At 41.2% G+C, this 22495-nt stretch overlaps 1 protein-coding gene across 2 annotated transcripts in view; it reads left to right on the forward strand.

The window, feature by feature from the left end:
- LOC122648643 overlaps positions 1-22495 on the forward strand; it is a 93835-nt gene that overhangs the window by 26154 nt on the left and 45186 nt on the right. For both annotated transcript variants that reach the window (XM_043841857.1, XM_043841858.1), the window contains exon 12: positions 4494-4547. In XM_043841857.1, the coding sequence (XP_043697792.1) occupies positions 4494-4547 (54 nt within the window). The remainder of the gene's footprint in view (positions 1-4493; positions 4548-22495) is intronic.

The raw sequence follows: 22495 nt of genomic DNA on the forward strand, positions 1-22495 counted from the left end.
AGAGACAAAGAGTAGGGGTAGTGGAGGAGCGGCGCAGTTCGGAGGTCCTAAAACTTTGAATCCTTTTAAAAGATCCGAAAGTGCGAGGGCAACCCAACACCTCTACCGATGCATACCACCATCAACATCCGATCCTAAATTGCATAAGAAGAAAGGAAGCATCAACCCAGAATCAAAGGAGCATGGAAGGGGATGAAGGGATTGGTTAAAGAATCGATAGCTAAGTGGATGCTATACCATACCATCGTGAACAGCTTGCAGGCCCCGTTATGATACCATGATAGATACCATTGCGGTGGCCCGAGGATTGAGGCCGCGTATGAGGTAATGAATGTTTATCTACCTCAGCAAAAGAGTGAGATTGATGAGTACATTAGTGAGATGAGGAATATGTGGGAGACATATGGGGTGACTATAATGGCGAGATGGATGGTAGGCCTCTAAGAAAGTCATCATCAATTTCTGGTTTATTGTGATGGGAGGGCGATGTTCCTCGAATCTGTGGATGCATCGAAAGAGATAAAGGATGCAGAAATATATTTCTGATTGTTAAAGGAAGTAGTGGAAAAAGATGTGGGTATTGAGAATGTTGTCGGTTATAGCAGATGATAGGAAGTAACTTATTGGTAGGTGAGAAGATGATAAACAATAATAAGTACCGGCTCTTGGACTCCTTGTGCAGCCCATTGCATTGACTTAATGCTAAAAGATATGGGAAAGTTAAAGTTGGTGAAGGCGTGGTTGAAAGTGCAAGACAAGTCACCAACTTTGTATACAACCACTCCTATGCACTCAATCTATTGAGGAAAAATGTGGGGGTGACTTGGTTAGGCCTGGCATCAGAGATTTGCCACAACTACATTGCCCTCAAAGCATTGAGACAAAGAAGGCGGCCGAGAAGCGTGTTTTGCTTCGAGGAGTGGTTTGATGGAAGGGTTCCAAGGCGCAAATGGGAGGGAAGCACAAACAACGATGTCATCGAGGACTTACGGACCAAACTAAGCAAAGTGGTGAAAGTTTTAGAGCCGAATTCAAGTTCTACATGTTCTTGACTCCGCTCCGAAGGGCCCAACCATGCCGATCCTATATGCCGTAATAGACTTGATGAAAGATAGTTACATAGTGTGGGTCCTCGCATGAGCAAACACTTCTTAGATATCATAAATGCTCATTGGGAGAATCAACTTATGCATCCACTGCGTAAAATTTGGTGAAGTAAATTTGTTTTATGTTTACTAATTCATAGTATTATTATTTACTAATTACTATGCATTTACAATACCTCTATTCTATATGTCATATTTCAAGATACTACTTGAACCCTAAGTATCGATATAACAATAGGCTTGGGTTGGAAACTCGACTTATTGATCTTTGTGAAACAAGTAGTGAAGAAGTTGGAGCCGGATGGTGCGACTACTGAAGCAATTTGCAACAATGAAGTGAGTTCATTTGGAAACTCAACTTATTGATGCTTTCAAATAAGTAGTGAAGAAGTACTTACTAATTTTCCACACGGGTATAGATCAAGGTATTTAGGGATGCATTGGGAAGTTTTGGAACTCGAGGTCGCGATCTGGCAGAGCACGTGGTGATCTTGGTAATTCTTTTAAGTTTTAAATTACATATGTATTGAAATTTGAAAGTTGAAAGTTGAAACAACATTTGACACATGTCTTTTTTGTTGTAAACTTGTAATCTTGTTGAATGGTGGGTGTTGTATGAGGAATCGGCTGAAAACTTAAGAAGAATAGCGATTAAAGTCCTTGCCCAACATGTTCGCATCCGGTTGTGAGAGGCTGGAGTACCTTTGCGCTCATCCCATCAGAAGCGCAGCAGTTGGGGTCTCAGCGTTTATCGGCGTAGTGTATATGCGCTCGACTTGAAGGCTGGCTACACGCATACTGGCATGGGGCATGAGGACGGAGGGCACCATTGATCTGGCGACATCTTTCGAGTTGGCTCGGAGGCGATGATGACTATTGTGGATTGGGTGAGGATAGAGGTGAGCCGAGTGTTGGATGAGGAGGGAGGTAGGCCCGACCCAGCATGATAACCGAGATTGGTCTTTGATGTGGGCCAGTATATGGCGCGGTCGGATCATGCGAGGAAGCCTGCGTACCATTCCGACCCCTGGTAGTGATATTCTTGATGATGAAGGCGGTACTAAGTCCTCGAAATGATGATGGTGATGATGGTGATCTTTGGTGGTGGTGATGGTGATCTTTGGTGGTGGTGATGTTGGTGGTGGTGATCTTTGGTGAAGAATATGACGGCATGCGAGGCGTTATGTGGTAGGCAGGAGGCCAGGATTGGCGCTGTAGACCGCTCCGATTGCTGGAGAACCGCAGTTTGATCGTGCCACCTGAATACGGACCACGGAGCACGTGCCCCGCACCCCCGCCTCGAAGGCCCCTCATACATCTGACGAGAGCGTGAGGGTCGACGAAGCGATTCTGACACGATCGCATGGACATTGATAACCTATCTAGCTCGTTGGTGGTTTGAGTATGGGTGATAGGGAGGAGGACCGGCCCGGACATTGGCGTGCCCCATCTTTTGGCCTTATGTACCGCTCCATTGGCATCGGATTATGGTGCATCGCGACCTTACGGTGGATATGGATATGGATCATCATCATATGGCGATTTAGTGGGGTAGGGGCTATGACTACCGATCCAGATCGAGGGACATCTTGGATCATCTTTTGTAGATAACATCTTTGCATACCCTAGCGGACCTAGCTACCAACCTCACCGGCCATACATGCAGCCAATGCCATCGCCTCTTGCCGGGCGCCAACATCATATCACAGTGGATCATCTTCTTCACGGATGGATCGATTGGTAACCCTAGTTTATATCCTAGGATAGGTTACCTACATTCGTTGATGATTCCATTTACGTGACACTTGTGGATGACTACACTCGTTTCTTCTCCGATTCTATACCGTGGTCCACATATGTCATTCAAACGAGAGAAGCGATGGACGTCGACTCCGGCGAGGCATGAGTGGGATTGATCAGGGAGGCACAAAGAACTACTATTAGCGAGTTTAGCGCTCGTAATTTGTAACTTAAGTTGTGATTTCATTAATCTATGTGTATTTAACTATTTATACATTAAGGTCGGCGACGTATGTCAATCAGTGCAAGCCCAAAACACCAATTTGAATTCACATTTTTACAATTTTATGGTTTAAATGTGTTTATTAAGCTTAAATAAGGCTGTCCATGAAGTTTCAGGCCTAAATATGGCCAAATACCCCGAGATGGACCCCGAAATATTGCGAGAAAAAATGCAATATTTCGGGAATATTACGATATCTCGGATATTTCGGATATCTCGGTAGGCCCGAGATACCGATATATCGCGAGATATAGTACTATGCCACAAGCGGCGAGCTCCATTGGCGTGGACTCTTTCCCTCTGAAGCTACTTGGGAGAACGTGGAAGCAATGAAGTTACTATTCCCAGCACTTGGTCTTGAGGACAAGACCAAACTCAACGGGGGAGAAATATGTTACGTGCTAGAGAGAGGGGGGAGTGGCCACGTGCATGAGGGAGGAGATAACTTCCATGGTTAGTGGGTGAAGTCATTATTTTATGTATGGGGTCATCATTTTAGGTGGGTTGTTATTATTTTATGTGGGTTTTCACCGTATGTAGGTAGTTATAGAGTGTGGGTTGCTATTTTGAGGGATGGAGAGCATTATATGGGCTGTTATAGGGGAGAGGTAGTGAGGTGTCGTGAGTAGGTGGAGTTGGTTATGTACAAAGATAAAAGTGTTGGTTTGTTGAATGAAGCAGAAGAGAATTAACCAAAAGTACTCTTGAGTAGAGAGGTCAGGCTTCCTCGATTAAGTCACTTTGTCTTTGATTAAAATTCTTCTTCTTGCTTAGATTCTTCTCTTCACCATAGGTGGGAAGAAACGATCCACCTCGTATATACCAATAGATGCCAGTGCACTAGTCCTACTCCTACTATGTAGTATTAATCATTCATTGTATTGTTGGATCTCTGTTATCAGTTGATCCATAATTTTGAATGTCATTGTGTCACACTGTCACCTGACGTTAATCAAATTATTATCAGTTGATCTAATATTATTGAATTAACTTTTATTCAGTGTTTTCATGTGAAATATGAAATCATATTACATGAATGTAAATTTGGGAAAAACTTCAAAATTTTCGCAAAGAACTGGTAAAATTTTGTTTAATAGGAAAATTTTATTTTACTGAAATCCCAAATCTGTTTGGGGGTGAAAAAAGGGAGAAAAAAAAGGTCTTCCCCTCGAGGATCAAAACAACACAATTTTATTCTTTTTCAAGCATAAATTTCCATACGAATCTTTCTAACTTCCATATTCATGAAGAACAATGAATGTGTCCACCAGCGCTAGCATATTGCTTTAAGAATCTTTATTTGTTTTATGCTTCATTAAGGAGTTGCCTCCTTATGGTTATGTTACTCCTTTGGATTTATGCAGAATGATCTTGTTCATGGTTGGGGAATGGATATGAAACTTGGTTACTGTGCTCAGGTGAGATTTGCTTCAGAGATTAACTGCACCTGCTCTTGGATGTGATATCCATGACATTGTCATTTTTTGTACCCGATTTCTTCTTTCTGTGTACTTTACCAGTCTCCTCCTTTATCTGTATGCCTGACTTGGTGACACAAATTTATCTAAATAAGCATGCAAATATTGATCTATCTTTTCACTTATTTTGGAACAGTTGTTTTCACTGCATATTCTTAGCTGGGTCTATTGGAGATTCATTGCCAATCCATAGAATAGTTTAGCTTTTCCATTATTTATTAAAAGAGGTTGTCAATATAATTAGTGCTTACGCACACCAAGTAGGATTGGATAATAGTAGTAAGTTACAATTTTTGGAAGGCAGGAATGGAGTAGTGCAAGGTTTTAGTCAAGGAGAAAAGATTATTATGGGTGGTGATCTAAATGGGCATGTGAGGAGAGATCCTAGAGGCTGTGAAGGCACAAATGGAGGCTATTGTTTTGGAGAGAGTAATGAGGAGGGGTTCTCAGTCTTAGATTTTGCTGTAGCCCATGATTTATCCATTGTGAACACTTTCTTTGAAAAGTGAGATGACTATTTAGCCAAATAGATTTCTTCCTGTTAACAGATCAGAATTAGAGTCTGAATGCTTGGATGATCAAGACTGACCCCAAGCCTTTATTTATAATAATGAAGTAGAGATTACAAGGACAAAACTGCCCCTAACATAGCCGACATAGGCTGTACATAACAGCATAAAATATAAAACATAAATAATGAAAGAGAAAATGTCCAAAATATCCCCATGGTATTCTGGTCCATACAATCCAACATTCCCCCTTAAGTTGGTGCATATATGTCACACATGCCCAACTTGACTAGGATAGGATGAATACTTTGCTACTCAGTCCCTTAGTGAACACATCGCCTAACTGATCAGCGGACTTCACAAAGGGAACACAAATGAGGCCGGCTTTAAGTTTCTCCTTGATGAAATGTCTGTCAACCTCTACATGCTTAGTACGATCATGCTGGACCATAGTTGTCATGTCGTCACGGCAATCCAAGTCGGTGGAGGGGTATCATGTCGATATATCGACATGTCGCCTGCCATGGCGTTACTATGGCGATCATATCAACCATGTTTTATTTTTTATTTTTCCTATTTTTAATGTCATTTAGTATGCTATAATATATACCCTATAACATAAAAAATTAACATGAAAGTGTACTACTAATCTACTATGGTTTAATTCATGAAAGTGTAATATCCATTAGTGTATATGAAATCATGGATTATCAAATAATTGATAGCAATAGTCTTGCTAATAATAAAGTTGAAAAATCATGAGAGTTGAGATATGATTCATATGAAAGTGACTACAAAAGTAACAAAACAAAAAAACAATTACAAGAACGTAATTTATATTGAGTGAATAAAGCTATTAAACAACCCATCTAAATAAAAGATGTAAATATGTGATTGTGTATTAGTGTTTTCTGTTTGATGTTTTTTTAATTTTTTTTATGTTAAGGAAAAAACATTAAAATAAAAAATGGTTAAAAAAATTATTGTTAAAAAATTAAGTTTTATAATTTGAAACAACCATGTTGCCCAATATGGCCATTTGTCATGGTATGGCGTCAATGGCGGCGCCATGGCGACAACATGGAGGCCATATCGGTTGATATTCTTACATCATCCATATCGGTGGTCGATATGCCCACTTCTCCAGCGATATGACGCCATGGCGACGCCATGACAACTATGTGCTGAACAGGGTTATGAGCAAAGCTAATGGCAGCTTTATTATCACAACTGAGCATCATGGGAAGATGGACAGCAACACCAATATCTTGCAACAACCCTTTAAGCCATAATAATTCACAGATTTTGTGTGCCATTGCACGAAATTCTGCTTCAACACTAGATCTTGCCACAACATTTTGCTTCTTGCTACGTCATGTGACAAGGTTTCCACCCACAAAGGAACAATATCCAGAGATAGATTTTCTATCGGTAGAGCCAGCCCAATCAACATCAGTATAAGCTTCAATTTTCAGATGACCACTGGGAGATAAGAGTATTCATTTTCCTGGAGCAGACTTCAAGTATCGTAGGATGCGAAGGACTGCCTCCATATGAGAGAAATAAGGATCATGCATGAACTGACTTACCAAACTCACAGTAATAGCTATGTCTAGTCTAGTATGAGAGACGTAGTAGATAAGTTTTCCCACCAATCGCTGATAGCGACCTTTGTCAACTGGTTCACCTTCTTTCTCCTTGAGTCGTGTAGTAGTTCCCATGGGGGTATTTGAAGGATGATACCCTAATAGCCCAGTCTCAGACAACAAATCTAGGATATATTTCCTTTCAGAAAGAAAGATGCCCTTTGATGATCGGGCAACCTCTATCCCTAGAAAATATTTAAGAGGTCCTAGATCCTTTATTTCAAAGTCACGGCCAAGGAAGTGCTTCAATTTCTTGATTGCCTCACCATCATTATCGGTGACCACAATATCATCCACATAGACTATGAGAATAGTTACCTTGTCACCAACTCGTCTGATGAACAATGTATGATCAGCATTGCTTTGCTTATATTTTGCTGAAACCATAGCCTTGTGAAACCTGCCGAACCAGGCTCTAGGTGACTGCTTCAACCCATAGAGAGCACGCTTCAATTTACAGACCTTGCCCCTGGTCCTATCATCAGAGAAGCCTGGTGGAATGTCCATATATACCTCTTCCTCCAGCTCCCCATGGAGAAAGGCATTCTTTACATCCAACTGCTAAAGATCCCACCCAAGATTTACAGCACAAGACAATAACACCCTTATAGTGTTGAGTTTCGCCACTGGTGCAAAGGTCTTCTGATAGACAACTCCATATGTTTGAGTGAAGCCCTTTGCAACAAGACGTGCCTTATATCGATCCACTGTCCCATCTGCCTTCTGTTTGACCACAAACATCCATTTACATCAAACTGGTTTTTTCTCTAGAGGAAGAGCCACAAGATCCCACGTATTATTTTTTTTCAATGCTCTCATTTCTTCCAACATTGTTGCCTTCCACTTTCCATCTGTAGATGCTTCCTGCCAAGTTTTAGGAATAGAAACGGAAGAAAGAGAAGATACAAATGCACGACAGGAAGGAGAAAGAGAACTATAAAGTATCACCCCAATATTGGGATGGAACATGTTGAGCAAACATCAATGCTCTGGCCACTTCCAACAAGTGGCTGTTCTTCCTTTCAGCCACACCATTTTGGGTTGGGGTATCAACACAACTAGTCTGGTGAATAATACCATGATCAGCAAAGTATTTTTGAAATCGAGATTCCTTATGCTCGGTTCCATTGGCACTTCTCAAAATTTTGAGAGTACCCTGGAACTGAGTTTGAATCATTTTATGAAAATGTTGAAAACATTAAAAAACTTGATTTTTGGTGTGCATAAGATAGACCCATATGTTTCGAGGTGCCAATCAATAAAGGAAACAAACCAACAATGACCAAAAATAGAAGTTTTACGACTAGGTCCCCAAACATCAGAATGCACCAAATGAAAACAAGAAGAACTCCTTTTATTTGATAGAGAATAAGTAGAACGTGTTTGTTTGGCCATAACATAAGCCTCACAAAAAAAGTCATCTTTATTACATTTGGTGACCAAAGCAGGAAATAAATGTGCTAAAATTCCTAATGGAGGGTGACTTAATCTAGAGCGCCATTGGTAAAGTTCAGAAGAGACCAAGGAGTTCTGGTGTAGCGGAGAAGGTAATGGTGGTGGAGAGAGATGACAATCATCAAGCAGGTACAATCCATCGTGCACTTTACCCAATCCAATCGTCTTCCCAGATGCCAGATTTTGAAAAATACAATGGGAAGGAAAAAAAGTTACTTTGCAATTAAGATCATGAGTAATACTACTAATTGAGAGAAGGTTAGTAGTAATATTATGAATGTGTAAAACAGAAGACAAAGGAAGGGAGGAGTTGCAGTTGATGATTCCTTTTCAAGATATGGAAGAAAGGGAACCATCAGCTACTTTGACCTTGTCTTTCCAGAAGCGGGAGAATATCGACAGAATGGGCTAGAGGAACCGGTCATGTGATCTGTAGCTCCAAAATCTGTGATCCAAGGATGGGAAGCTACAGAAGCTCAATGACCACCAAATGGAATACCTGACCGAGCAAAGTGTAAACCTGAAGGAGCAGAGGAATTGGCAGTAGCAGCGGATGTAGTAGAGGCAACAGCAGCGGAAGACCTTAGCACACGTAGGAATGCCTGTAGATCATCCTGGGATAGACCAATGTCAGTAGCCGGGGTTGTAGTAACAGATTCAGAGTGGTTTGCCTTATTTTTGGTCTTCTTCTTGGTAGCCCGTTTAGCTTCAAAGTCAGCTGGTGTCCCATGAAGTTTCCAACACTTATCTTTGGTGTAGTAAGGTTTGTGACAATGCTCACAAGTAACAGTGCCTGTAGGGGGAGTGCCAAGAGATAGATTCTCAACAGGTGCAGAAGGAGCCGGGGCAGCAGTCTGTAGAGCCAATCTTTCAGTAATAGGAGGATGTGACATAGCAGCCCTACGGTTTTCTTCAGAGGAGACCAAGGCATAAGACTGTTCAAGTGTGGGAAAAGGAGAATGGCCCAACACCTGAACACGAATCTGGTCATATTCCACATTCAACCCTTTGAGGAAGTCATAGACCCTGATCTTGTCCATATGTTTCTTATAGGCAGTAATGTCTGCAGCTGTACTAGGGTGGTAATCAGAGAAGTGATCCAATTGTTGCCAGAGATTGCGCAGAGTAGCATAGTATTTAGAGATGGATAACTCTCCCTGAGTGGTGTGAAGGGCCTTTTTCCGAAGCTCATAAACTTGGGCATCATTGCCAAGTTGCCTGTATGTTTCCTTGCAAGCAGACCAAATCTGAGAAGCTGTATCAAGGAGAAGAAACACATGTGCAAGGTCCAACGTCATAGAACCAATCAGGTATGACATGAGAACTCCATTGTTGGCAAGCCACCTATTTTGAAGAGGACCAGGGTCAGCTGGTTTAACACTGGTGCCATCAATATGGCCAGTAAGGCCACAACCAGCAATGGCAAAGGATGCTGATCGTGACCATAGCAGGTAGTTGGATCCATCCAATTTAATGGGATTAGGAGGAAAGGTGTGATATTCTGTTTTGCAGTGTCCATCTTGATCAGAAGTAGCGATGGAAGTGATCGAGTCACCCATAATCGTAGCAGAGAAGAACCCAAGTCACAAAAGGGCTGGTTGAAGTAGAAATCCAATAAAACCTCCAAGAGAAGCTCCAAAAATTGAAGGAGGAACTCTTGGAATGATGATAAAATAGGTCTCCAAAAATCAGCAATAATAGACAGGGCAAAACCTCAGGGTTTTGAAAAAAACCCTGATTTGGTTGAGATCGGTCTAGGGGAAAAGGAGAAGTAGAGATCGAGAATGGAAGGATGAAGAACCCTAATTCAAACCTGCTCTAATGCCATGTTAACAGATCAGAATTAGAGTGCTTGGATGATCAAGAGTGACCCCAAGCCTTTATTTATAATATGAAGTAGAGATTACAAGGACAAAACTGCCCCTAACATAGCCGACATAGGCTGTACATAACAGCATAAAACATAAAGCATAAATAATGAAAGAGAAAAAGTCCAGAATACCCCCACGGTATTCTGGCCCATACAATCCAACACTTCCTAACAAGAAGGTCCGATAGACTGTTTTGCAAGGATTGCAAGGTTATACCTGGGGAGAACTTTACCACTCAACATAGATTGGTGGTCATGAATGTGTGCTTCACTACACTAAATCGTAAGATCGGGGAGCCTATTTACCCTAGGATAAGTTCGTTGAGCTTAGAAGGAGATTCCTTGAATTCATTTATTGGTAAAGTGGTCAAACAAGGAAAGTGGGATCTTGAGGGAGACACTAATACGATGTGGAACGAGATGTCAACTTGTATTAAGAAGGTTGCTAAAGAGGTCCTAGGGGAATCAAAGGAAAACATCATATATCCCTAGGGAGACTTGGTGGTGGGATGATGAGGTTCAAGCAGCCATTAAGACTAAGAAAGAAAGTTTTAAGCTATGGCAATGGACTAAGGATGTAGAGGATTAAAAAAGGTATAAATTTTCCAAAAATGAAGCTAAAAAGAGTGTGGGGAAAGCAAGCAAGGGTGAAGCAGTATGAAGATCACTATAACAACCTGAACACAAAGGAAGGGGAAAAAGCTATCTATAAGATAGCTAAAATGATATAAAGGAAGAGCAGAGATTTCGATCATGTTGGATGTATTAAAAGTGAATATGGGAGAGTACTAACAAGGGACAGGGACATTGAGGAGAGAAGGAAAGAGTATTTCTACAACCTACTAAATGAAGAAATTTCGAGGAATAGTGCCCCGAAGACTGCATTACGCATCTAGACTCCTCATGTCGTAGGTATATACGTAAAATCAGGGTGTCGGAAATAAAAAAAATCGTTAAGAAAGATGAAAGTAGGCAAGGCACAAGTCCCAAATGGGGTTCCAATAGACGTGTGGATGATGCAGGAACAAATAAGAGAACCAGGCCTAGTTCAAGGGGAAGCAGGCCCAGCCCGATGGTGTTTAAGCAGGCTCAATTCATGGGCTAGTTCAGGCCTAGTTAGTTAATAGGCTTTTTTTTATTTAAGTTTTTTTTTTTTCAAATAATCACTCACCTGCGTGTGAGCATTCTTTTAAGATTAGATATCTTTATTATGACTCTTTACGGTTAGTTAGTAATAGGTATTACTTTACTATTCAGGTTAGGAATATGCTTTAGGTTTACTAACAGCCCTTTGGTTAGATACGTTGGAATTCATAAAGTTGCTTGAACAATGGGGCTGTGTGATTCAGTCTCAGGTGGGAAGCCTTGGTGAGAAGCCATGGACAGTGGGAAGCTGATCCGAGTTGGTGGGAGATCGTATGTAATTTACTCTGTTCTTTGTACTCTGTTCTTTGTACTCTGTTTTTTGTTCAAAGTAGGTACTGTTTCCTCATTAATTGAGTACTGTTACTGGTTATTTGAGATCTGATTTTAACTAAGTAGTAATCTCTGATTTCTTAGATAAATTGGTGTTAAATACCAACCGTTAATCTCCTCTATATTCTATGATTTTAACCTCTGCAGATCCCCTGTTTCTATTCTTATTTCAGCTTATAAAGATTTGTAACTTATGTTTAATCTGTTAATCAGACTTGGCCTTACTTTTGGGGATTTAAAGAAGGTCCCAGAACTTGAACTTGACCTGGATATTGGGCTGTTCTGAGCCCTATTTCTGAGGTTACTTAAAATTCACCATATTCTGTTGTTTCTTCTATTTCAGATTTAGAGTTTTCTAAATTAACTTCATTCCAGTCGTTAGATTGCTATAAGACTTTGAGATTTGAGTTAAATAATCGAGAGTGGCGTCTGATCCAAATTTCAGACCTGTCTATTGGCCAGATTAGATTTAATTTCAGTTTCACTGTTTCTGAGATCTCTACCCTTGAGATCATTGTTTTCTAAATTACTCCCAAACCACTAATCAGATCGTTCCCATCTTCTGAGGTGTTCCTATTCTTCCTATTAGCTATTGTTTCCTAAAGTTTGGTGATATTCTGAGAGGTTTTGGTTTTCAGTCAGATTTATTGTCTTGAGATCTTGTCTGGGAGGTTTTCTTCAACCCTCCACCAATGGAAGAGCTTAGGAATTTGTGGTTTAGCTTGGCTAATCAAGCTGTTTAATAAGATAACAAGCACAAAGAAAATGCCAAATGATTGGAGGAGAAGCATTGGGGTCCCGATTTACAAAAATAAAGGTGACATTTAGAGCTGCAACAACTATAGAGGCATAAAACTAATGAGTCATACTATGAAATTATGGGAGAGGGTTATTGAAGCACACTTGAGAAAGGAAACTACTATTTCGGAGAACCAATTTGGTTTTATGCTAGGAAGATACATGATGAAAGCTATTTTCTTACTTAAGATGCTCATGGAAAGATATAGAGAGGGCAAGAAGGATCTTCATATGTTCTTTATTAACCTTGAAAAAGCCTATGACAGAGTCCCTAGAGAGTTAATCTGGCATATATTGGAGAATAGAAGGATTTCAAGTAAATATGTGGACATAATTAAAGACATGTATGATGGTGTGGTGACTTGTGTAAGACTAGGGGGGGCGTCAAGGTAGTGAATTCCCAATTACAAATAGGTTACCCTAAAGACCTGCCTTAAGCCCTTATTTGTCTGTGCTAATCATAGATGACCTTAGCTAGAGACATTCAAGAGGAGGTTCCTTGGTGTATGCTTTTTGCGGATGATATTGTTTTGGTAAATGAGAAAAAAACAGGGATTAACGCCAAGTTGAAGTTATGGAGATCAACCTAGAATCAAAAGGTTTCAAGATAAGTAGAACAAAGATGGAGTATATGGTGTGTAACTAAAAGTTACACTAGGATGGTTAATGAGTGATGAATATGGATGAGAGGGAGATTCCACAAAGTGACTATTTTAGGTATCTGGGCTCAATCATAAATAAATAGTGTGATATAGAGGATGACGTTGCTCAGAGGATTAAAATAGGATGGATGAAGTTGAGAGATGTGTCTGGAGTGTTGTTTGATCAACATATTCTTTTAAAGCTTAAAGGAAAATTTTATAGGACTATCTTACGATCTGCTATGATGTATGGTACAGAATGTTGGGCTGTTAAGAAGCGCCATATAGATAAACTAGGTGTAGCGGAGGTGAGGATGTTTAGATGGATGTGTGGTAAGACTAGGAAGGATAAAGCACGGAACAGCCATATTAGTGGTGTTTTGGGTGTAGCTCTGATGCATGATAAGCTACGAGAAAGTCGTTTGAGGTGGCATGCCCATGTTCAACGGAGGACTTGGGATGCTCCAATATGAAGGAGTGATTTGATCTAGATTGAAGGGGCAGACTTAATATTACCCTAGGAGAAGTGGTAAGGAAAGACATTCATAGCTTAGGCCTTTTACCATGTATGTCGTCGAATATAGCTGATTGGAGGACAAGTATCCATGTAACCGACTTCATTTAGTTGGGATAAGGCTGAGTTGTTTTTGTATGAATGCCACTGCTATACAGACACATTTGGTTAGAAATATTCAGAAGGCCAGCTTTTGTGTAGATGCACCAAACAGTTGGACCTGCTCTTATGCTTTGCGAATCAAACTAATATTCACCAATTAATAGACAAAAGACGTGGACTATTACATGGGCTCACTAAATCTAGTGAAAACATTCACAGCCATAGTTGTCAAGGCATCGCCTAAGCTTCTTGGCGAATTGAAGTAAATGTTTTTATATTTGTTATTTCATATTGTTGTAATATGGGTATAAGGGTATAATTGTCAATAGGGGTATTTTGGTCTTGTACTCATTCTAGGATTTTCTATTCTTCTTTATAAATAAAGCTAGCCTGTGTCACATTGACACAAGTTAATCTCCCTATTTTCTCTAGATTTCATCATGGTATCCAGAGCAAAGGGAAATCGATCTAGGGCTTCGAGTTATGTTTGAGATTCGAAAAACAGCAGCCGCCTCCCACCCAATCGCAGCACCACCACCGTAGCAGCAGCAGCAGCAGCACCCCTTCCTCCTCCTCTCTCCCTTCTCGCGTCTCTCTTTCTTCTAGCAAGCTTACAGCCTTCCCACCCTCCACTTTTTTTTTCTCAGTTTTTTTCCACACTTTTTTTCTGCCTCTACAGCCAAAGCCACAGGGTTTTTTCTTCCCTGCCTCTCTCTTTCGGCCTCCCTTGGTGGTGAGTGTATCCCACCAAAGGCCTTTTTTTCCATCCACTATGTAGTATGTACTAAATCTCCCGTTTATTTTGGAGATTCTTTTATGAGCTGCTTCTCTGCGTGAAGCCTTGTGAAATTTTTTTTGCCTTTCTCTGCGGCCATGTCGGACAAAGAAAATTCTGCCATTTCTTCTGGACAGGGAGGGTCCTTTGTGCATCGTGAGAAGGACTTCCCTACCTTCCAGACTAATTCTGTTAAACTCGATGGCAATAATTACCTCATGTGGTCGAGATCTGTTTCACTTACTGTTGGTTCTCGTGGTTTGAAAGGCCATCTGATGGGTACCTTTGTTTGTCCAACTACTGCAAGGAAGGTCCAAGATAAATGGGATCTCGATGAGTGCCTTGTGATGTCTTTTCTTCTCAGTTCGATTGATCAGCCTATTTCCCAGAGTTATCTTCTGTTAAAAACTGTTGCTGATGTCTGGAGTGTTGCTAAGGAAACCTATTCTAAGGTTGGTAATGCTGCCCAGTGCTACGAACTCCGACGGAAGATTCATAAGATGGAACAGAAAGATCTCTCTTAGCCAGTACTATAATGCTATGCGAGGTATCTGGCAAACCTTGGATTTTTATGGGAAGTTTATTGCTACCTGTCAGGTTGACACTATTGCCTATCGTCAATGGGAAGAAAAGCTTCAGGTGTATGATTTTTGGGCGGGGCTGAATATGGAGTATGATCTCATCCGTGCTCATGTCTTGAATAAGGACCCATTTCCTACCCTAGCACAAGCCTATGCAATTGTGGCCTCTGAAGAAAGCCGGTGTGATGCTATGGTGCACCCTCCACCTGTGGAGCATGCTGCCCTATATACTTCTCCCTCCAAAGGGACTATGATTTCTTCTGCTTCTGCTGGCTCATCTGGGCAGCATCGTGGTCCTGCTGCTTTTGCTGGTCGTGCTCCTGTGAAGTGTGACTACTGTGGAAGGGAACGCCATACCAAGGATCGTTGTTGGAAACTCCATGGTCGTCCACCTGAGCCTCGTGGGCGTGGTCCGTCCAGAATTGGAGACAGTGATGCCCACTAGTCAATCTCTGAAGATGCTCCCTCTAGTACACCCCTCTCTACCGATGAGATGAGTCACCTGCGGAGTTTGATGTCAAGGCTGGAATCTACTACTTCAGCACCTTCGGCCTATGCCAGTGTTGCCTCTGCCACTACTGCCCCTTCCTCTGACAGTCCATCCACAGGTATTTCGTTTTGTGGTCATAGCTCCTCTGTCAAATCTTTTTCTTGGATAATTGATTCTAGAGCTACTGATCACATGACGAGTTCTCCTAAATTTTTTTCCAGTATTTTCCATTAGTTGGTAACCATAAAGTCCATGTTGCTAATGGCTTTTTTTTGCCTATATCGGGCAAGGGTGTTGTTCATTGTTCCCCTTCCCTCTCATTATCTTTTGTTCTTCATGTTCCAAAATTTTCAACTAACCTGTTATCCATTAGTAGTATTACACGTGAGCTCAATTGTAAGGTCATTTTCTTTCCTTCTCACTGTGTATTTCAGGACTTGGAAACGAGCAGTACGATTGCATGTGGTAAGATGGAAGGTGGCCTGTACCTATTAGAGCAGCCTCTTACTGCGTTATCTACCGTGGCTTCTCTCCCAGGATCTGCTTCGAAAGCCCTTACTGATTTGCATACTTTGCAACGTCGTTTGGGACATCCACCCTTGAGAACTCTTTCTAGTTTATTTCCTAGTTTTACTAAGTTATGTAATTTGAATAATTTTCATTGTGATACTTGCATTCTTACAAAGCAAACTCGGAATACCTATCCTGTGTCGGATAATTGTAGTATGGTTCCTTTTAGTCTTATTCACTCTGATGTGTGGGGCCCTGTCCGTGTGGTATCTTCTTCTGGTTATAGATGGTTTGTGACTTTTATTAATTGGTTGTCGTACCACTTGGGTTTATTTAATGCAACAAAAGGGTGATGTGTTTTCTATATTTCAGCATTTTCACCATATGGTTTCTACTTAGTTTGATGTTAAAATCCAAATTCTTCGGTCTGATAATGGTACTGAGTACTCGGTTAGGACATTTCAGTCCTATTTTTCTGCCCATGGGATTATCCATCAAACATCTTGTGTTGATATTCCACCTCAAAAGGAGTGGCAGAACGAAAAAACCGACACCTTCTTGAGATTGCTAGGTCCATTATGTTTGCTATGAATGTTCCTGTTCGGTTTTGGGGAGATGTTGTTACCACTGTTGCCTTTCTCATAAATAGGATGCCTTCTCGTGTCGTCAATAATAAGAGTCCCATCGAAACTCTTCTTGGTAGTGTTACCTTTCCTGTCCCTCCTAGAGTCTTTGGCTGTGTTGCTTTTGTTCATAATCACCATGTCCATGGGAAATTAGATCCTCGGGGTCTTAGATGTATTATTTTGGGCTACTCTGCTACCCAAAAAGGATATAAGTGTTGTCGTCCTTCCTCTCGAAAAATATTTGTTTCCATGGATGTTGTTTTTCAAGAAGATGTTCCTTTCTACCCTGTCCCTCTTCAGGGGGAGTCTGTTCACCAGGAAGAGGTCCTACAAATTCCTATAGATTCTCCAGGGGAAGAGGAAGATGTTCTTGAGGATGGGGTCACTAGTTAGGAACAGGTGCAACGCCAAAGTGAGGTTCCTGTTCAGGGGGAGACTCATGTATCTCCTCTGCCTAATGAAACTACCATTCAGCCAGGGAATGAAAAAATGGTTCAGGGAGATCGGTCACTTCAGATATATGACAGGAAGAGAAAGCTCGATTAGAACAGGCCTACTACCATCTTTCCTATAAGATTGACTAACGGTTCCAAGTTCTACTAATTCTGAATCCTCTGGTAAGCTTCCATCTGCTCCTCCTTATGATCCTACTCTAGACCTTCCTATTGCTGTTAGGAAAGGTAAACGTAGTTGCACTCATCACCCGATTTCTAATGTGGTTTCTTATGACTCATTGTCTCCTAGTTTCCAGACCTTTCTTGCTTCCCTATCCTTTGTTTCTCTTCCTCATTCTTGGCAGGAGGCAGTGGCACATTCGGATTGGAAAGAAGCTAGGGAGGAAGAGATGAGAGCCCTTGGAAAAAATAACACGTGGAATTTGGTTCAGCTTCCGCCGGGAAAGAGAGTTGTAGGGTGTAAATGGGTATTTGCTGTCAAACACAAGGCTGATGGAAGTATTGAGAGGATATAAAGCCAGGCTGGTTGCTAGAGGCTTTACCTAGACGTTTGGGATTGATTATTAGGAGACGTTTGCTCCAGTAGCCAAGATGAATACTGTGAGAGTCCTCCTGTCTTATGCCGTAAATCAGGGATGGAACTTATTCCAACTTGATGTAAAAAAATGCGTTTGTGCATGGTGAATTGGCTGAAGAAGTCTACATGGATATTCCCTCAGGTTTTGATTCTCAGAAGACTCAGGGAAAGGTGTGTAAGCTCAATCGAGCTCTTTATGGGTTGAAGCAATCTCCTAGGGCCTGGTTTGGTAGGTTCCACAAAGCTATGGTCTCTATTGGGTTCAAGCAAAGCAATGCAGATCACACACTCTTTATTAAAAGGACTACCATATATGTGACGATGTTGATAGTGTATGTTGATGACATTGTCATCACAGGGAGCAGCCAGGAGGAGATTGATGCTTTGAAGAAATTTTTGGATACTGAGTTTGAAATCGAAGATCTGGGTAAGCTGAGGTATTTTTTGGGAATTGAGATTGCCTACTCTAACAAAGGAATCTCTTTATGCCAAAGAAAGTATACCATGGATTTATTATCTGAGATAGGGATGTTAGGATGTAAGCCAGCTGACACTCCTATAGAGTCTAATTGTCACTTTCGATCCAAAGAAGGGGAACCGGTTGATAGAGAGTAGTACCAGAGATTGGTAGGACGTCTGATTTACTTGTCCCACACTCGTCCTGATATTGCCTTTGCAGTAATTCTGGTAAGCCAGTATATGCATGACCCCTATTCTACACATATGGATGCTGTCCATAGAATTTTGAGATATTTGAAAGCTTCTCCTGGAAAAGGAATTTCGGTTCCTCCTTATGGTCACATGAAGGTTGAAACATATACAGATGCAGATTGGGCTGGGTCCCCTGATGATAGGCGTTCTACTTTTGGCTACTGTACTTATGTTGGAGGAAATCTTGTTATCTTGTAGGAGCAAGAAGCAAACAGGTTGTTACTCGTTCCAATGTAGAGTCTGAGTTAGGGCTGTGGCCCAAGGTATTTGTGAGGCTCTTTGGCTCCAAGGATTGTTGCAAGACCTTGGAATTAAGGTTGATTTACCTATGCAATTGTACTCTGACACTAAGTCCACAATCAGCATTGCTCACAACCCTGTTCATCATGATCGAACAAAGCACGTGGAGATAAATCGTCATTTCATTAAGGAAAAACTTGACAGTGGTCAGATGTGCATTACCTTCGTTCCCTCTGATGATCAGCTTGCGGATGTTTTTACCAAAGGCCTAAGTTCTAAGTTGTTTAGTCCTATTGTTAGCAAGTTGGGCATGATTAACATCTATGCACCAACTTGAGGGGGAGTGTTGTAATATGGGTACAAGGGTATAACTGTCAATAGGGGTATTTTGGTCGTGTACTCATTCTAGAATTTTCTATTCTTCTTTATAAATAAAGCTGGCTTGTGTCACATTGACACAAGTCATTCTCCCTATTTTCTCTAGATTTCATCACATATATTTAATAAATTATTCATAAATAAGCAAATACCTCCTATTTGAATCCAATAACAGTAGTTAAAAAAATCAAATTCTAAAAGGATAAAAGTTCAACCCCTTAGTTTAAGAACAAAAATTGGATTTTTGGCAGTAGGTGAAATTTTCTACTATCTAATGTTGGGTTTTTTCTCAAATAAAAAAATTCTATAAATCTTAATATGGTAAAAAATTGCTAAAACCACAAGAGCGGTAAAATATTCATTTGTTTTGATATCTAAAAAAATATTTTCATTTAGAGCAATTTTGATAGCATTCGCACACACCAAATAAGGTTTGACCGGAACATAACTCCTTCAATATAAATCAGATTTAGGCAATCTTGGATTTGTTGGAAAGCTGATTTTGTGCTCCACCTAATACAAAAGGTCTCATGTAAAAATAAAATCATTTGACCAGTCAAACTTCTTAGAGAACAAAAACATTTCTCTAAATCTAGAGCAGATTAATTATATATCGATAATATCGTATTTTCTAAGAATAGTATAAACCAAATGTGGACTAGGTATACCGGGAGAATGACCAAATTTAAGTACAGTATAATTAAAATGTATGTTTTGATTAATCTAATCTTCCAATAGCTTGCTTTTTCAATTCTGTTGTCTTCTTGTTCTATGTTGATTTTTGATTACTAGATGTGGCTTAATTTTGATTTTTGATGACTTGATACGACTTAATGTTGATTTTGGAGGACATAAGGTATATATTGTAGCATACTAAATAATGTAAGAAAAAAAGGGAAATAAAAAAAATAACAATTGGAAGTCTTGTCGCCTAAGCGCTTAGGAAATCCTCCGCTGCCTTGGGTCGCCTTGCCGCCTTGACAACTATGTTCATAGCTCAAACAGTGCAAAAAGAACAGTTAAACCCACATTAGCCCGGCCATGTCTAAAGATTGTTGCATCAAGTTATACAGTTGATTCAGATTAATCCTAGAATTTAGCTTATTTTATTAGAAAGAAGCCTTGGGTTGGGTTATATGTGTTGGGCCTTTAGTTTAATGGGCTACTTTAGTGGTTCTATAATATGGGTAGAGGCTAGGCATATGAGATTAATTAGTTATGTGTCTTTATTTCTTACTTTTAATTGTTATTAAGTGTTTTAGCAAGGATGGATTAGGATTCTATAAGTCCAGTCCTGTTTTGAGTTAGTTTCCTAGCTAGTTTAGGTTACCTTATTAGTTAAGGATTGAGTTAGGCTTTTCTTTTTTAGTGTTTGAGTCTGTTTTTGAGGTTTTCTCTACAAGTTTGTAAGGGGTTTTTGATGCAGATAAGTCACATAATGGGCTTATTTGGAAATAAGCCTTCGGTGTGGTTATGTATGCATTGGGCCTTTGATTCCATGTGTTTTCTTTGTAATGGGCCACTTTAATAGGACTAAAATGTGGGTACAAGAAAGGCATACGGGATTAGGCTTAGTAGTAGCTTATTTTGATTCCTAGGTTAATTTTTGTTGTGAGTTTTACTTTTCGAGGTAGTATTGACTAGTCTTTTAGTTTTCTTATATCTCTCTTTTTTTTTTTTTTTTTTTTTTTTTAAAACCCGAATATTACCTGGGATCCGGGCTGGCCCCTAAGCTTTTATTAAATAAAAAAAAATAATAAAGAATACAGGGGGGGACATTCCGCCTTACCCCAGCCCACGACAATAAGAGTACTCACCACTCGAAAAGTCTAACCCTCCCTTACATGAGAACTAAAGATAACCTTTAACTCCAAAGAACTGGAAGACCAACCTTGTCTTCACGTAGAATGGCCTGTAGCGGTCCCAAAGGGATGCAACCAGGCTGAAACCTGGTCGAAGCCTCAGTATCACAAGAATGATTGGCCAACCAATCCACCGCTCTAGTGCTTTCCCGAAAGGCGAAGGCAACACAGGCCCTTGTTTCAACCATTAAGTCTTGAATCTCCTTGAAAAGGTACCATCCTCTCCACAAACTACACTTGTTCAAATTAACTACTTTGACAGTAGCCTCAGAATCACAATTGACCACCACGTCCAAAAGACCCATCTCCTGGCACACCTTTAACCCATCCCTCAACGCCCTCAACTCCGCCAAGGAATTAGTGCAAGGGCCATAAAAGTTAGAGAAAGCAGTCAGAACTTCCCCTTGCCGGTTCTTGATGATCCCTCCCCCACCGCCCAGGCCAGGGTTTCCCCGATAAGCGCCATCCACATTCAGCTTAACTGAGAAAAACGGGGGGCACCAGTACACCGGAATAGGTCGCTTCCGCCTGGGGACCGTTGGCATCAAGCCAAGACACTGTAAAAGGAGGCCATCTCTGATAGAACCCCGAGTGCCTACCTTGGGCAGGTAGTGAAGCTCCCTCACCCAGGTTTTAATACATTCTATAATGCTGCTAGCTGTCCTCTTCTTCTCCCCATGTCTCCTATTGTTCCTTTCCTTCCACAGCTCCCAGATGATCAAAGATGGCAGAATCCTTGTAACATAGGCACTAAGACAATGGCCGCCCGCCAAGCCCTGCCAATGCAAAACCCTGCTCCTTGCATCCTAGGTAGGGGGCAGGGCTATGTCGAACAAACGTGAGAAGTAGCCCCACACCCTAGTCGCCGTGCCTCCTACAATGAGGCAATGGTCGGTGGTCTCCCTTTTAGGCCTCCCACAACAAACACATTTGGATGCCAGCGGGATGCCTAACGACATCAATGAGTCATCAGTTGGTAACTTCCCATTCAACAGCTGCCAAGAGAAGAAACCCACTTTCACTGGGAGTGTTTGATTCCAAATCCACTTTGCATTTGGCACCATTGCTGCCCCACCCCGCACCTCCTGCCAAACCGCCTTGGTAGAGAACAGACCATTGCTTGAGAGCGTCCAGACTAACACATCCTCTCTGTCCGATAGGAAGAAAGCACCTGACGAGATGCTATCTCTAATGGCATCAGTGTCTATACTGTCCAGCACCTCCTGCCTCCAGAACCCCTCCTCCCCAATGGCCTCCTTCACCCGCAGCTCCAAATCGACCACAAGTCCATTATGCACGGTGTCAATGAGCGGGCCAAAACCCGTCCAGTTATCTAGCCAAAAGTAAATGTCACCAACTCCTAGTAACCATCTGGAATTGTGCAAAAGTATATCTTTGCGCTCCAAAGTGTTCCGCCAAGACCTAGACCCAGTCCCAGCCACCTCTGACAGAGTTATATGTTGGTTTTTAAAGAACCTTGCCTTAAAGAAAGCACTCCTAAGTGACCGCTCCGTTAGGACCCTCCACAGTCCTTTTAGCCCAAGTAAAAGGCCTACATCCTCCAGCAGTCTAATCCCCAAACCACCTTCCTCTAGCGGCCTACAAACCTTCTGCCAACCAACCCAGTGCCTTCTCTTCCCCCATTCCGAGCTTCCCCAAAGGAAATCAGCAA

The sequence above is a fragment of the Telopea speciosissima genome, chromosome 1, assembly GCF_018873765.1.
Source record: "Telopea speciosissima isolate NSW1024214 ecotype Mountain lineage chromosome 1, Tspe_v1, whole genome shotgun sequence".
NCBI lineage: Eukaryota > Viridiplantae > Streptophyta > Magnoliopsida > Proteales > Proteaceae > Telopea > Telopea speciosissima.